We start from the raw sequence: 17511 nt of genomic DNA, 5'->3' as shown, positions 1-17511 counted from the left end.
TCAAAAAGAATGAATTCTTGCAATTTGCAATGACATGGGTGGAACTAGAGGTATTGTGCTAAGTTAAATAAGTCAGTCAGAGAAATACAACTACTATCTGATTTCATTCATATGTAGAACTGAAGAAACAAAACAGATGAACATGGGGGAAGGGAAGAAAAAATACAATAAGATGAAAATTGGGAGGGAAGCAAACCAGAAGAGACACTGAACTCTAGGAAACAAACTGAAGGTTGCTGGAGGGGAGGTGGTGGGTGGAAGGGATATTTGGGTGATGGACATTAAGGAAGATACTTGATGTAATAAGAGTTGGGTCATATATGCAACTTATATGCAACTGATGAATGAAAATTCTAACTCTGAAACTTAAAAAAACCAACAAAAAAAATCCAAAGCATTTTGTTTATGATATTTTTTTATCAGTATCAGAATTATTTAGTTATCCTATTGTCTTTCAAGCCTGAATCCACATTCATATCTAATAATCTATATCTATATATATACATATCTAGGTGTGTGTGTGTGTGTGTATATATATATATATATACACACACACACACACCTCTGTGATTTTCAATTACATTGGGTGCAACTATCATAAGGATTTCCAGTGACTTGTGTTTATGAAGTGGGAGTTCAAACATTTGCAGGATTAGTGAGCTTCAAAAGTTGAATAGACATGCCAACGGTTCTCCACTGAGAAACTGGACAAAGTACTATGTCTTAACAGTTATGCTCTTCTTGAATGCTTTTTGATGTCAATGACAGTAGCTTAGGAATTAAAAACCCTTTATCTTACAAAATACACTTTGAATGATGGAAGGTTTTAAGCATCTTTACAGTTGATTGTTTCAAATATTGGCTTTCTGTAAAAAACATGAGCATACTAATTTTAGGCTGTTTGTAGTAGAATATTAATAAATTTTACTGCTTGGGCCATTTTAAGTACTACTTTAAAAGTAAAATAGATACTGACATATATCTACATGTCTCTGTCCACCAAAATATCTTCTATAGCTGTAAGTAGGCCATGGGAATAACCCTCTCTCTTTCACACAGAAGTTTAAGAGGTGCCTTTTATTCCTGAGACTCTATATTTTCTGGCTGCACTCTGTTAATCCTTTGGCATTCTTTTCCTATCTCTTTTTCCTCCCTATCCAAATACCACTATTCTTTTCTTCTTGAAAGGTGTTTAGTCTTTCAAGGATGAGAGTATCAGATGCAAGATCTCTTGATTGGCACCCTGACTTCCATCTCTATTGAAGCATCTCATGAGATGCACATAAAAAATGTCTATTTGCTTTTCCATTTTCCTTTTCAGAGTTTTGCCCCAGGAAGCCTGAGATGAGACATGCTGCTTTTCCCAGTCATAAGACATAGGCTTGTCTGTGAGAGTGCAACAGTCAAGCTGTCTGGCTTGACTTGATGGTATGGTAAAGAAAGTGGCTTCAAGGAAACTCACCCAGGTAGAAGTACAGGTGCTGCTTTTCATAGTCAATGTATTTGATTTTCTTCTTGCCATACTGAAAATAGAGAGAATAAAACTAAAATAAGAGACAAGACTTCTGGTCATTACACTCAAGGACAATGCCCTGTGTGTTTGTGTGTATGTGTCTAAAATATCTGTAGAAAGAACCATCTGAGGGCACCTGGGTGGCTCAGTGGGTTAAGGCCTCTGTCTTCAGCTCAGGTCATGATCTCAGGGTCCTGGGATCGAGCCCCGCATTGGGCTCTCTGCTCGGTGGGGAGTCTGCTTCCTCCTCTCTCTCTCTCTGCCTGCCTCTTTGCCTACTTTGATCTGTCTGTCAAATAAATAAATAAAATCTTAAAAAAAAAATGCTTCCTCTAAAAAAAAAAAAAAAAGAACCATCTGGTCAGAGTTTTTTGGCTGTGAAACTTGAAGTACTAGAAGAACCAGGACTGTAATAAGAGGAAATATTAAGGCATCTTTTTGCTTTAATTAATTGTGGGCAATTCTTGCATTTGACTATGGGGATTGTGATTAACAAAAATTTCCAGGTGATGGATATCGGGGAGGGTATGTGCTACGGCGAGTGCTGTGAGTTGTGTAAGACTGATGAATCACAGACCTGTACCCCTGAAACAGATAATTCATCATATGTTAATAAAAAACCCACAACTATTCTTGTTAAAAAAATTTCCTAAGGAAGTCATTTTGAAACTTTTTGTCCTTATATGGAGTGGAGTGGTGATAAAAAGGAGTATTTCTGATGAATTTTACTAGCTCATCTTAACTGTGGTGTTTAGAATTCTGCTTAAAGCCAGTCTCCATCTCCATCCATTCATTCAACAGATATTTATCAAGTGGTCATGTGATAAAAGATATAGGCATGGCCCCTCTTATCTGTCCCATCTTTCCTCCTTTATGTTCTCATCATGGATTTAACACTGCAATTTACTATTTCTAAAGCATAATGATATTATGTATATCTTTTTTTGGGTGGTGGGGGTAGTGAGAGGAAGAGGGAAAATCTTAATTAGGGACCATGCCCACTGAAGAGCCTGAAGTGGGGCTTGATCTCACAACTCTGAGATCATGATCCAAAATCAAGAGTCAGATGCTTAAGTCAGTGAGCTACCCAGGTGTCCCTACATACAATCTTTTTTTTTTTTTTTTTTTAAGATTTTATTTATTTATTTAACAGAGAGCGATCACAAGTAGGCAGAGAGGCAGGCAGGGAGAGAGGGGGAAGCAGGCTCTCTGCTGAGCAGAGAGCCCAATGCGGGGCTCGATCCCAGGACCCTGAGATCATGACCTGAGCCAAAGGCAGAGGCTTAACCCACTGAGCCACCCAGGCGTCCCCCTACATATAATCTTAATACTGGGAATTTTATTCATTTTCTAGTAGTCTCTTTAGCATTTGCTCAGCACACAAGGACAGCAAATACCCTGAGGGGAGACATAGAGGTAATGGTTTTGTCTCCAATACCTAGTAAACATACAATGCATCTTTAATTGAAAGAAAGAATGAATGAATGAAAATTTACATCTCTGTATTTTTTTCTATAGTTCACTTGGTCACAACACTATGGGCAACATTTGATTTCTCTCCCCCTTTCTGTTGATATCTTCCCTCCTACCTATAAACTTTTTTTCATATTTGGATAGCAGGGTTGACTCTTTCTTCTCTACTGTCATAGATAAAAAATATCACGGTGATAATGTTATAAGAGCTATTTGCAGTTACTCCCAAACCTCCAGATATTTAAGTAGTGGGAAACATGGAAAAAAGAGCAGATGGAAAATGGCTCACCTAGATGGAGACTGATTTTGAGTATCACTCCAAAGGAGGGCTCTATGTCTTGCAGAACATGAGAATAGGTAGAAAGGTTGGCAGTAAAATGAGAAGGAAGGGAAAGTTCAGAGCTCTTCAGAACCATTTTTTATGTAAGACAACTGAATTTTAGAGTTTAAATAATTTTAAGCAATGCCTTAGGCAGTAGCTTTGAAATTATATCACATAGAACTATAAGGTCTAGGGACATGTCCCAAGAACAGCTGTAAATCTTGGAGTGGTGAGCTCCATCATTTGTAAAGAGGTAGCATGTATTGAACATATAGTCCTAAAGAAGGTACTTCTGGAGAGGGTCATCCTGCTTCATAAAATTCAGTAAGACAGATCCTTGCTCTGTGGGGATGATTACAGAAATCAGTGTCAAAAAACTAATGATGTGTTCTATGGTGACTAACATAACACAATTAAAAAAGAAAGAGAAATAAGTGTCACATTTTTGATGATGAGTATAGGAGTCCACAACCATCACAGAAGTCCAGCTTGGTTTTAGCCATTGTCAAAAGCAACTGATTCATGATCACAGTGAGAGACTTTTTTTTTTTTTAAATCTAATCAAAAGACTGGTTCTTAATTCACCTGGAGAAGGTTGGGTCTTCCAAAGCTGGGAAAACTTACTTTCAAAAAGTTGCACAATTTTTTGTTTATATGGTGCCAAGTGCAGACAGCAACTGACAGAGCTATACTCTTTTATTCTTAATAAAACTCCTAAATTCTTTTAATAAATAGCAGCCTCTTTCTAAGTACCTGACTCTCAGGATGTATCATTTTCCTTGGAGGAGAAATACCTTTCTTCGATTATCCTTGTACTTTTTTTTTTTTTTTTTTTTGAGGTAAAACTTTCTCCTAAAAATTTTGGTAGAAGTCCTTCACATGATGATTTTAAGTTGAGGTTAAGGAAAAAAAAAAAAAAAAAAAAGCACACAAAAACCAGCAACTGAGAAATGCTGGAATTGACTTTCCCCCTCCTTTTCCTTGTTTAAGAAGTCCAAATTAGTGGTGAGATCTCTCAGTGTCTTACAAAGCATTTGGGCTGTTCATGTATAAATGAACCAAATAAATACAAACTAAAAATACCAGCATAGCCTTTTCTAACTGAGCTAGAATTAGTTGAGAAATCTAGTTATTCAGGTATTTGTGCTTTAATGCTTACTGAATGTACCAACATGTTTTCTCTGAACGAATGACTCCATATCCTCATTAAACTTTGGAGAGTCATTGTCAACCTTAGTCACCTGGTTTCATTATCTAACATTATCTTGTGTCTCCTCAGAGGTAATGATGGCCATTGAGCAGGGGTCTGTCACCAGGATTGCTCAAGCAGGGTGATGAGTTATCATTTTTCCTGTTGTAGGAGGTTGGCTGGATGTCCTTCAAGGTCATAGAATCACATGCTCTACATCTATCTCTCTTCATACAACCCCAGATTCATTATTTCATATCTGTGTCCTGGACTTAAAAGAAGGAGACATGCTCTGAGAATGTGCTTGAAGTGGGAACCTCCTGCTTGATTTTTCCTGGACAAGATCATAGCTATTTCCAGGAACCACTTCCAGGAACATTTCTCATGTGCTTGGGAATTGTAAACCTACCTTGACAGGTTTTATATCTCCAACCAGGAAAAGTGGGCCTACATCAGTATCTGGGTCTTTGGGGTAGATGTTTGTTTTTACATGATGTTGGAAGTGTCGGCTATTCCACCATTCTATTGATAGGCCCTGAGGAGAAGAGAGAGTTTATTAGTGGTGAAATTTCTCTTCTGAAATGTCCTTCTTTGTCAGAGTTTACTGCATGCATCTCTAAAGTCAAGGACATCTGAGCTTCTTGAACTTGCCCCAGGCCATAGAATGACTCATTGGACAAAGGCTTTCAAAACCTACAAACAAATAACTATGTGGTCCAGGAACACACGTTCAGACTAATGCAATTCCTGATTATGAAATTTCATAAAAACCTGTTGCAATGAAAATTTTTTCCATCCGTCTTTCTTTAGGGGCGGCTCCTCATTTGAAAAAATTCTAAAGGTGGGTAGGGCAGAGAGTATTCTTATTATAGAAATAAAGAAAACTCAGCTCTAAAATTTTAATTAGCTTTGGGGGAACACAATGGTGCTAGGAATCCTGCTTTAATGAGTATTTCAAAGAATCATGGATCTGAAATGATTTCTTAGGGGGGCTTGACTCAGATGATTGCATGTTCAGGCTTCAATGCTCTCATATAAAAATAAAGAATAAAAATATTTGAATTGATGTCAACCTCAAATCATCTCTGATTAGGTTTTTTGTGATTTTCTCTCAATTACAGTCTGAACATTTTAATAGAGCTAAGATTTGGAAGTACGTCGATGTGGTTTCATGTCCTGGATGTATAAATACTGTTGTGTGGTTTGGGTAAATTTCACTCTCTTTGAGGCTCTAGTCCATCTTCAGTAAATGTAATATAATGACATTTACTTCCATTAGTTTTTTTGGGAGACATGAGGCGATATATGTAAAATGTTGGTACATTGAGATATTCAATTTCTCTTCTTTCCCCCTATTACATTAATCACTACAGAAGAATAAAGAGCATTTGTTTTTTATTGCATATTTGACCTCCTTCAGTAACTGGCTTATATGTATTTTAGATCTTCACTGTTCAATACAGTAGCCAGGAACCACATGCTGGTTATTGAGCACTTGAAGTATGACTGGTCAAATTAAGATTTGCTGTATGTGTATAATATTAGATTTTGAGACTCAGGATGAAAAAAGGAGTCTAAAATACCATATTAATGATTTTTCTATTGATTACACATTGAAATGATAACATTTTGAATACATATCTATGGGGTAATATAGGTACCTTTTTAAATTTGGCTATTAGAAAATTTAAAGTGATTGATGTCATTTTAATGTGGCTTACATTATATTTCTGTTGGACTATGCTGGTCTAGACACTGACATCCCCTGTAGAAGGGGATGGGTATGTTTGAAAATCTGCAAGTGTTAACATTGTCTTTCCATGGTCCTTGTTGAAGAGCCCTCTCTTAGCAAACTTTTCCTGACCCAATCCATCAGGAGAGATACTCTCTTTTCACCTCTAACACCCCCTACCATTCTTATAGTAAAATCTCTCTTCCTCCATTCCCGTATCTCTCCCCTGAACTCACACTTGAAAGGGCAGTCACTTTCCAAACATTTCCTTTTTTATGGCTCATGATATGTCAAACTCAATGTGTACTCATCAATTTTTATTCCCTCTTCTGGGGCTCCATTGAACTCTGCATTATCTCATCAAACTGATGTGGGAAACAGAGGCAGAAGAAAAATTATTAAATTTCCTTACCCACTGACAAGCCCTTGGAAAAGGCAGAGTGACATTCCTCTAAGGACTCAATTACCTCCACCTGGAGGATTTGCTAAGGGCAAAGGGCAATCCTAGCCTGACTGACCCCACCCCCTACCAGGCTCCTGAAGTCTACTTTAAAAATTCTTTTGAAAACTTTATCTCTAAACACTCCAACATAGTCTTGACAATCATTCTCAAGCATACGGCCCATTGAAACACATCTAAAGGGTCTCATGACAAAGGTTTTATTACCAGTAATGAACAACCTTTTTCCCAACAATAGCTAGCCCCTCAAGGTCCTGGAAACCTTGCTTCCAAAATTCCTTACAGACTTATGCTATCCCTGACCCCCTCCCAACTTACAAGTATATAATGGACCACTCCTCACAGTCCCAGGGCAGCAGCTCTTTCTGCCCATGGGTCCTGTCCCTATGCTTTAATAAACCACCATTTTGCACCAAAGATGTCTCAAGAATTCTTTCTTGGTCATTGGCTCTGGACCCCACCCCACCAAACCTCACTTATATTCTAAAACTCCATCAAAACAGCATACTGCCCACTCACTCTTACAGCTGTACATTTGTATTGACCCACTCATTATCTATTTTGAAGTAGATCCTATGCACCAGACACTGAGTCAAACATTGGAATACAAAGTCAGACATGATAAAATGGGTTTCCCTCATTTATGAAACATACAACCTTAATAGGAGCAATAAACACACAAGGACACTGTAATAAGCAGTGATTCACTTTGTTAATTAAGTCTTTTGAGAGCCAGCATTTTGGCCTTTTCCATCAGCTGACTGTACGTTTGCAGTCAATGACTATCTGTGGAAACTGGTAGTAGGAGAGACAAGTTTTGATTCATGATAGGTTGGGGAGCAGATCTTGACAGCTCAAGGTTCTGTAGCTTAGAACAATGGTCAGAATAATTGTGAGTGGAATTTAAAGCAGCTAGCTCTACCCTCACCCCTAGGTCTGGAAGTCACAGTTACTGGAACCAAGGGATAGACTGATCCACAGGGATGTGAAGATTATTAGCTGCATGCAAATAGGCTGCCCCATACCAAATGCCATCTAGAAACTACCCTAAAAGTCATTTCTCATTTCCAAGTGAGGTCCTTTTTCCGTGCAGTATGAGGAATCCAAGCCTTGGCCTGAAGCCATTTTTTGGCTTGAATTCAAATCCCTGCTACTGGATGTGTGGGGCCTCGGACAAAATCTTCATCTGTGAAATAAGTAAGAAGAGGATTATAGGAAATAACATGCCTGACTCCTCCCTCCCAAATTATTTTCAGATGTAGTCATAGAAACAGGATAGGCCAGTTTTCAAGGTAGGTCTTAGTATCAAATATTTTGTCTCTTTGTCCCTATAATATACTTGATTCTTATAGTTTTCAAACTGTGCATACTGGGTGTTGGGGGAGGGGAGTTGAAAGATACACCACAGGGAGTCCATTTAGATTTTGGCATTGCACAAAAATCCAAAATGTGTGCAGATATTTAGCAGTGTGTTTTCACAAGGGTTCTTTTATTGCTATGAAGACCAGGCATACACATTTACTTAGTGCAGTGAGTGAAAAAAAAACCCTCCCCCCCAAAAAAAACCCAAAACAAAACCCAACTCAGTAGCTGTGCTTTTCCAGGAGGAGGGTAAATTGACATGAAATCAAGTTTTTTAAAACTTAAAGTTGTAATGTATGTAAGGGCCTATTTAGCCAGAGCGGTCCCACCTCGGTTGAACAGCCATTTTGTTGTTTATGCAATAGAACTTAAATTGACACTGCACCCCCCGACCCCCCAGGGGAACTTATTTAAAAGCAAGTCCAGGAAACCAGTCCCAGGTAACAAAGCCCAAATACAAGGGTGGGTCAGGTCAGGTAGAGATAACAGCCCGAATGCAGGGATGAGTCTGGTCAGGTGGAGACATCCAATCAGTAAAACTTACATACTGTCTCCCTAGCTACCATGGAGTGTGGGCCCTGCCTTTTGGGTGCCAATTCTCACCAAGGTGATAGGCTAGTTCAAATGTTTACTATGGGGTGAATTGTAGTTCAATTGGCCACCCATGTGTGACCTAGCATGACTGTGCAGCTTTCTCTGTGTATTGCAATCTCATTGGCCACCTGTGTGTGGCCAAGCTCAACCACATGGCCTTTGCTCTATAAAAGTTAGTCTGTGAGGCAGGGAGGTGTCACGCTCTCTGTAAGAGGCGTGGCCCAGGCGGGTCGGTTTGATTCTCGATGCTTGGCATGAAATAAAGCTTTGCTTGACCTTCGCTTTGTATCAGTCTCACTCCTTTAATCATGGACCCATTATTGAGGGACCCAACATTGGGGACCCAACAATGTATATAGAAGGTGAAGTTGTTGCTGCTTATATTATAATTTTCTTTGTTATCTCCCTCCTGCCTGCCTATCTTTCCTGAATAGTTTTCTCTCCTGCACAGAGTGAAGCCTATATTCATTTTTCTCAAAATTCACTCACTAGTTTTGCCTGCAAAAATGCAAAGTATACTCGATTTGCTTTTTAGAGTATTTCCCATTTACTTACTTCATTCATGAGTCATCAAGGTTATATTCACTTCAACTAGTGCAAAATTGTTTCTGGCAACACAATTTACAGAGAGAGAGCAGTGTAAGAATTTGAACCAATGGGAAAGCAGTGACTTTTTAAAAGCACCAGAGAGGATGGAGCTTGAAATATTGCATATACTGGCACTGAGTCAACTCTCAGTTATCTCCAGGCTACATGAGTCCCCCTTTTCCTCTGACTTCCTCAAAACAGAGAGAGTTGGAGAGCCCATTACCTAGTTCTCACAAGGACAGAAGAAACTATCTTTGCTTTTATTCTGTGGTAAAGATTCTGAATGGATACAGAAATGTTTTGTCAATCCAACACTGGTGGATAGAAGGCAGAGCAGTGTACCTGTAGGAATTTTCCAGTTAAATAAGACTTGGCACATAAAATGACAATATATTATTCATTCTAACCAATTTGAGTAACAGACATAATTCTAATATGAATCTAGATCCAAGTCTGTGCTATTTAATCTACTTAAACTTAGTTTGCTCAACCAGAAAAAGGATTGATAAGGCTGTGATTTTAAGTGTCTTCCCATTCAATATAAAACCACCGTGTTAAAGCAAAACACATAGGCTCTGAATAGTGTTTATGAGTTTTTCCTAAAATGACCTGGTTCAAATGCAAGATTTGGCTAAGTGGAAGGCTCAGAGGCACTTCCTCCCTTCTGGGCCAGAGTACATAGTCAATAAATCCTAGAATGTCGGGGCACCTGGGTGGCTCAGTGGGTTAAAGCCTCTGCCTTCGGCTCAGGTCATGATTCAGGGTCCTGGGATCGAGTCCCAAATTGGGCTCTCTGCTCAGCGGGGAGTCTGCTTCCTCCTCTCTCTGCCTGCTTCTCTGCCTACTTGTGATCTCTCTCTCTGTGTCAAATAAATAAATAAAATCTTAAAAAAAATCGTAGAATGTCATAGAAAAGCACAGATTCAGTTTAAGTCCTAATCTTAGAGATGAGAACACTGAAAACCAGAGATAGAATATGACTCAGTCAAGATCACACAAGGAGCCTTATCATAGCCAGGCTAAAACCCATTCCTAGCAGTCCTGTACTGCTACCTTGGTTTACAAAACCATCCAATCATCCATCCATCCATGCATCCACTCAACAAATGCTATTGAAATTGAAGGCCTACTATGTGCCAGGAACTCTGCTAGGTGCTGCATTGCAGTGGCACATAGCACAATGTGCCTGCCCTCCTGGATCTTATGTTTGAATTGGGAAGGGAGACAAGGTCAACTGTCACCATCACCACTGCTTTTTCTAGCAGTCTGGGGTTTGTAGTCCTTGACTCCTGAGTGGTGCCATCTGACCTTTCTGGTCCATTCTCTTTTTTTCCACTTTTTTCTATTCTGCTGCCTTTCCTTTATTTCTTCACACCCTATTCTCCCAAAACTAATCAGTCTTGCTGGATTCCTGTAGCTTTCTTGCAGTAAATGTTCAGACCCCTTCTATGAACGCTCCCATTCATGATTTTACAAGGCACATCTTCATTTATAAAGGCACAATCCTTCTCCTGTGAGGTGGTTTCTTAATGGGGCTTCAGGGATTGGGCCAAGAGTTTATTAGGGTAAGAAAAGATGTTGGAACTTCCTAAATAAAAATAAACTTATCTCCATAAAAATTTAACATCCCGATTTTAACATATGTGCTATAATATTATATACATATTAGCATATATATAGTATCTACATTATTAGTATATTTACACTTATTTGTAAATCTATTTGTGCACAAACATTTTTTACTGAGCTCACAAACTTGGAAACCACTGCATTAGTAAATGATGTTTGAGAATCCCATCACATTCCCCTAACATCCTGTACCTTGAGATGACTCATCAGAAATTTCTGCATCAGGTGGTTCCACTTGGAGTTCGTTAACACAGAACGGTGTCCTGAATCATGCTGCAGAATAAAACTCTGAGTCTAGAAGAGAGAAGTTGTTGTTAGAGAAATTGGGGGAGAGTCAAGAAGAAATTAATAAATAATTCTGCTTGTAGACTCAGGAGACCTCTAGAGAGGAATGGTGGGGGATCTCATCTGACCCCAAGATATGTTCACTTTCTATTTCCCACATGTTGGATTCCTTCCCAATTGTGTGCCTTTGTTCATGGGGTTCTTACAGCCTAGAACATTTTCCTTGCCACTGTCAAAATCTTCCAGTGAGAAATAGAAAGAGTATGGCCTTTGGAGTCATGCAGATTTGGGTTCTTAACTGTTCTTCACCATGTAAGATTTGCATGGATCTTGGCAAGATACTCAGTAGCTCTGAACCTTAGCTCTTCTTCTGATAAGTAGGGATAATAATACCTTACTCATGGACCACTGGGTATCTTAAATACCAGTAGAGTGCCTGGCTTATGCTAAGCACCAAGAAATGTTTATTTCCTTTCTTAAAAGCAAGTTGACTTTTCAAGAAAAAATTAGCATAAACTTCTGGAGTTAACATGGAAAACTTTCCCAGATATTCCAATGAGAATTAAATGCCTTTTTCTGCTTTAACAGCACATGCTTGTTCCTCTCCTTAGCATTAATGTCATTCTGTTATGTAGTATATTTAGCAATTTGAGCATCAACCTCCTGCACTTGAAGACTCTTTTCCCAAAGGCAAGAACTGGGTGCATTTCTTTTCACGTCCACAACACAGTGTTGTGCTCACAGAAGGCCATGTTCAGAGATTCATACTTCATTCAACAAAGATTTATCAAATGTTCTGCTATGTGCCAGTTGTTGATTATAATGATGGTGGAATCCATATGTTCTTCTTTAAAAATTTAAATTCCAGTTAGTTAACACACAATATAATATTAGTTTCAGGTGTATAATACAGTGACTCAACACTTGCATACAACCTCCATAGTGCTCATCACAAGTGCCCTCCTTCGTCCTCATGACCTATTTTACCCACCCCCAAACCCCTCCCCTCTGTAAACTATCAGTGTGTTCTCTATAGTTGAGATTCTGTTTCTTGGTTTGCCTCTATCTCTCTATTTGTTGATTGGAAGACCAACACAAGATAAAGGTGAGTGTTATATGGCTGAGAAAAGACTCCAGTTACTGAACTGGTATGTAGAGAATTGGGTGAAAAGTAGCATGTGTCATAAATTAAATATTTCCTATGTGCTAGTCACCATCACTGCTAGGCATTTTATACGTTAACTTGTTTAGTCCAGAATATTTCCATAAGCAATTATTATTCCACTTTTACAGAAAAAAGAACTGGGGTCTGGCAAGTTGTGTCAGATGTTGACAAGTAGCTTGCCAGGAAGCATCAGGCAACAGCTGATGCCAGTCTAGAGAGAGAAGGAAACCTTCTGAACCTTCCCTCTAAGCCACCACCTGAGCTTGGGCTACCTGCTTACCTGGGAAAATAAGAGAAGGAAGGAAATGAATATCGTCACAAGCCAGCCATTGCCAAAATACCACACCATTAGCCAAGCCAGGGTCTCTGAAATCAAGATCTGGGCCAACTGAAGGAAGAAGAACACCCAGTTGGCCTTGAACATGTTCATGGCCTCCAATGTTCTTCTCAGTTCTTGGAAATCTTCCACCAATTGGGCCTGAGAAATAAATATTCATGGAAGGAATTAGTTCTCTTAGGGAACACAAGTGAACACAATGAATAATCTATTTTATAAGCTTATTAATACCTTAATTTTAATGTATAGAAATTTATTGATATTAATATGTTTAATTGGACAAAATTAAAAACATAAAGCCATGAGCAAACAAAACCTTTTAAAAGGTTATGATTACATATATATGTATATTATAAAAATTATATATATATATATATATATATCTATATATATATATCTTTTTTTTTTCCTGGAGAAGAGAAAGATGAATGGTGATTTGTAAACTGTCCTCAAACTGTTTTGGAACTCAGAATTGGGTTTGTTTTGGGGGGTGGGTGAGGCTATTGTGTCTAACAGTTACCATTTATTTATCTATTTATTTATTTTCCTTTAAGATTTTTAAGGGCTGTGCATCCTGACACATAGCTGTATGGGATGCACGTGGACCTGAGGGGTAAGTGTAAGTGTTCCTCTGAGGTCTGCCCCAAACCTGTTATGTGTCCTCAGATTCTACTGCTTCTTGGCAAGTTTGTGTCCTCATTTCTTAAAGCAGAAACATAATCCTTATTCTATCTTCCTCACAGTGATGTATGGATCAGCACTCAGTAAAAATTATTTCTTAACAATTAAACTGAATGTAAACAGGTTTTAACAAAACAACTTGCCTAAAAAGAAAAAAAAAGAAAAATAAATGCTCGATGTTAGTTAAAATCTCTGTAAGCTTTATGTAAAATCATCCAAAGGAATGTTTAATCTTACAGAGACCCTGTCCTTTGGAAGACAGTATTCAGGTAGCCAAAGTATTAGAGAAACAAAGAGTGGCACCTTCCTTTGGGAATACCTAAGGGCTGGGACCAGAAAGAAGAGACTTGGAGTCCCAGTTCTTTGACCCACCAACTGTGGGACTTCCAGAAAGTAATTTATTCTCCCTGGACTATAATTTCACCAAATTTAAAAGGGGCTGCTGTTAGGATGTATCCATATCTTTCATTCAATAGCAATTTAGAAGTCTCTACTACATGTCTGATCCTGGGCAGGTGGGTGCTTGAGGACAGAGGGATAAGCAAAACACACATATTTCCTGCTCTCATGGAATTTACTTTAGCAGGAAACATAGATACAGACATCAAACAGCTATAAGCAACCACTGAAAAAAATTGTATGTGTACATTGCCTGGCACAAAGCAGGTACTTAGAGACGTGGAATTATTGTTTGGTGCAGGACCAAAAATTTCATTCTTTTCTCACACAGAGGTTTAAGAGTTTGAGGGTCCAAGGAGGATAACATTGTTTTGAAATATGCAGAATCTACTCATTCATGGTACAGCAGGTTCACCCAGGCATAATGAGTGGTGTCTCACAGAAAATGATCAGTTCTTGGATATATCAGGAAAAAGTCAACTGGCTCTTATCTCCACCCGTCCACATGCTCCTGGGTCCCAAGACCTCACTCACATTTTTGTTTCTCTCCTGGCTGGGCTCTTCTGGGGCAAGCTCTCCGATAAGCAGTGGCTTAAGGTATTTTTTCACAATGTCAAGTTTCGGGTGCATGGCTCTGAAGACTTCCTGTAAGTCAGAGAGAACTGTTGGATGTCTAAGAGATACACACTTACCTGCAGAATAGTCCCCTTCTTTACCTCATCCTGCACCCATCTTGGGAATCAGTAGACTCTGTTATGGAGGATTTCTTCTATCTCCAGGTGGATGTTTCAAGTTGAAAAATCAGAATTACTCTTGGAAATCCTCTATGAAAGCCTATTGCTTGAGACCCACCTACTTAGCACACTGCTTCACTAGCCAAGCCCAATACATCCAGGACATTCCTGAGCATTGAAAGAGATCACTATTTTATTGAGCACCAGAAGTAGTCAGCTTGAGTTAATGAGCCATGGTGACTCTTTTTTTTTTTTTTTTAAGATTTTATTTATTTATTTGACAGACAGAGATCACAAGTAGGCAGAGAGGCAGGCAGAGAGAGAGAGAGGAAGGGAAGCCTGCTCCCCACTGAGCAGAGGGCCTGACGAGGGGCTTGATCCCAGGACCCTGGGATCATGACCTGAGCTGAAGGCAGAGGCTTTAACCCACTGAGCCACCCAGGCGCACCCCATGGTGACTCTTTAAAGCCCAATGTCAGGCTTGGTGGAATTTGCTCACACTATCTGGAGCACACATAAAAGATGGAGAGGAGAAGGGAGTTGAGGGAAATTGGAAGGGGAGATGAACCATGAGAGACTATAGACTCTGAAAAACAATCTGAGGGTTTTGAAGGGGCGGGGGTTGGGAGGTTGGGGGAGCCTGGTGGTGGGTACTATGGAGGGCACATACTGCATGGAGCACTGGGTGTGGTGCATAAACAATGAATTCTGTTCCGCTGAAAATAAATTAATAAAAAACCCCAAAACCACAAAACAAACAAAAATCCCATCTCCCATCAAATCTCCCTCTTGGTTCTTGGCCAAAGCCAAGAAGACTGAAACCTTTGAATTACATTATTTCTAAACAAGGATGGGTTAAAGTTGGCAATGGTACTGTAGGACAAGAGCACAAGAGAGCATGGGAGTGCAGCTCTGAGGTCTGTGTGCGTCTAAAGTAGTACACTCTTGGCACAGTTTGACACTGAAGGGGTCTCGTCACTTTTTCTAAAAAATTCTAAGACAATCTCTGCAAAGCATTGTGACAGCCAGGCATAGAAGAGAGGTGACCAACTGCATTTTTTTTTCCCCCCACCTCAGCTCCATGTTAAGTAGCACTTCGTAGAGGCTATGAGAAACAGTGGTGGTTCCTATGTCCTGCTTATATTTGGAAGTAAGAAATGTTCTCTTCCACCCCAGGGATTTAATCAGTTTTTGGGGAAGGAGAATTTTCCAAGAGGTAGATGCTAGACTTTCTGCTAGTGTGGCTTTGGGGACAGGAGTGATTAAAAATGGTGAAATATAACCAAGATTGTAACTTGAATGCATGGAAGTCTTACATATGACTCTGAAGCACTGGTTGGTGTTCCAAAGCATTCACCAAGAAAGTGGACCCTGGAGTGGCATTCCTACCTCTAAATTCTGGTTTCTATTTACTATCTGTGTAATTGTGGACAAGTCCTGTTACCTGTTTGTACTTCAATTTTCTCTAACATAAGGGTGATGATAACAGCTAACCAATTCATAAAGTTATTGTAGGGATTAAGTGAATCAACTTGAATCCAGTTGGCATATAGTAAATCCTCAATACATATCAGCCATCTTTTTTTTTTTAAGATTTTTATTTATTTATTTGACAGAGATCACAAGTAGGCAAAGAGGCAGGCAGAGAGAGAGAGGAGGAAGCAGGCTCCCCACTGAGCAGAGAGCCCGATGCGATGCGGGGCTCGATCCCAGGACCCTGAGATCATGACCTGAGCCGAAGGCAGAGGCTTAACCCACTGAGCCACCCAGGTGCCCCTCAGCCATCTTTCTTGTATGTATACTTCTGGTTCTAAGAACTTACTACGCACCTTCTCTTCAATACAGCAATACGTAGATTTTCTTCATATATTCCAATGCCTAATGTAGTATGAGCTCTCACTTATTTTAGTGAATATAATGAATCCTCCATCTTCAAAGTGTAAAGCAACTTTAGATACATCTATGAACTACATACAAGCCTACTTAGAAGGTGTTTATATAATGAATAACATTAACTAGAGGGGTATAATATCAACTCTTTAGACTTCCATCACCTAAGGGTCTCTAGATTCAATGATGTAAAAAGGGCTTTGTATTTGCTAGAACCAGTCTAGGCTCAACTGTCCATTCTGCTTCTGCATACTTCCTCTGACCCCCTTGGGAAAGTCTACACTGTATGATTTCAAATGTGTTTCTTAGCTGTTATATTCTACAAGTCTAAAACTTAGTTCCCCAAACCAGAAAGAGAGCCATTCAATGATTAAGAAGGTGATTAAAGTATTTTAGGATTGTCCATAGTGAAAAATCCTATTCTACTTGTTGTGTAAGAGCACATTAGGATGGAAAGCATTCTGAGGGATCAAGCTAAGAGTGCAGAAGAAAGGTAAGCTGTTGAGATTTCAAGTTACTTTGAGCAGTCATGCAGAGTCCTTGAACAATGTGCTGACAATACCATTCTTCTGGGTTCATTGGGGTTTTTTTGTTTGTTCATTTTTTTGTTTTTTTCTGACTTCCAGCAAGATTTTCAGGTAGTATTATGATAAGAGATCCTGAAAACCTACAGACTTTTCCAGAATAATAGGCATTGTCTTGCTTTGTGGAAGTCTTTTCACTGTAATGATGAGCAGTAAAACCCAGGAGTTCAGGTAGTCTTAGATTATTCAATTTAAAAGACTTTCCTAATAAAGGCTGGATATTGTGTAAGTTGTGAAATCCTCTTTTGAAAGACCTGTAAAAGGAGTCTATATTATTAACACTATTGGCAAGTATAATCCTGCTAAAGGATATAGGGGTAATAATATAATCCTGCTGAGGAAGAGGGGATTAAAAAGAAGGGGAGAGGAGATAGTGCCAACAACTGTTGAATGTATCCTATGTACGGGGTACCCTATGGGCCAACTCATAATCAACACCTTAGTTCTACGAGGCTCCCTCTCGCCTTATATAAAGATAAAGACACCAAATCTCAGAGGGGAGAAACATCTTGTCCGCAATGCCACAATAAATTGGTAAATAGTAGAGCTGGGATTTGAACTAAAGGCTTCGTGA

At 39.2% G+C, this 17511-nt stretch overlaps 1 protein-coding gene across 1 annotated transcript in view; it reads right to left on the bottom strand.

Annotated features, from left to right (window-relative positions):
- The window catches only part of LOC308350716 (fatty acid desaturase 2-like protein FADS2B), a gene marked incomplete at its 5' end in the record, with an annotated part of 40015 nt that overhangs the window by 16924 nt on the left and 5580 nt on the right, over positions 1-17511 (bottom strand). Inside the window, 5 exons of the mRNA XM_080816224.1 lie at positions 1463-1523; positions 4907-5032; positions 11055-11156; positions 12593-12790; positions 14264-14374. Coding sequence (XP_080672350.1) covers positions 1463-1523; positions 4907-5032; positions 11055-11156; positions 12593-12790; positions 14264-14374 — 598 coding nt within the window. The remainder of the gene's footprint in view (positions 1-1462; positions 1524-4906; positions 5033-11054; positions 11157-12592; positions 12791-14263; positions 14375-17511) is intronic.

This window comes from Martes martes (assembly GCF_963455335.1).
Source record: "Martes martes genome assembly, chromosome: 10".
NCBI lineage: Eukaryota > Metazoa > Chordata > Mammalia > Carnivora > Mustelidae > Martes > Martes martes.
Note: the sequence above shows the minus strand (reverse complement) of the source record. Positions and strands in the feature narration are given on the sequence as shown.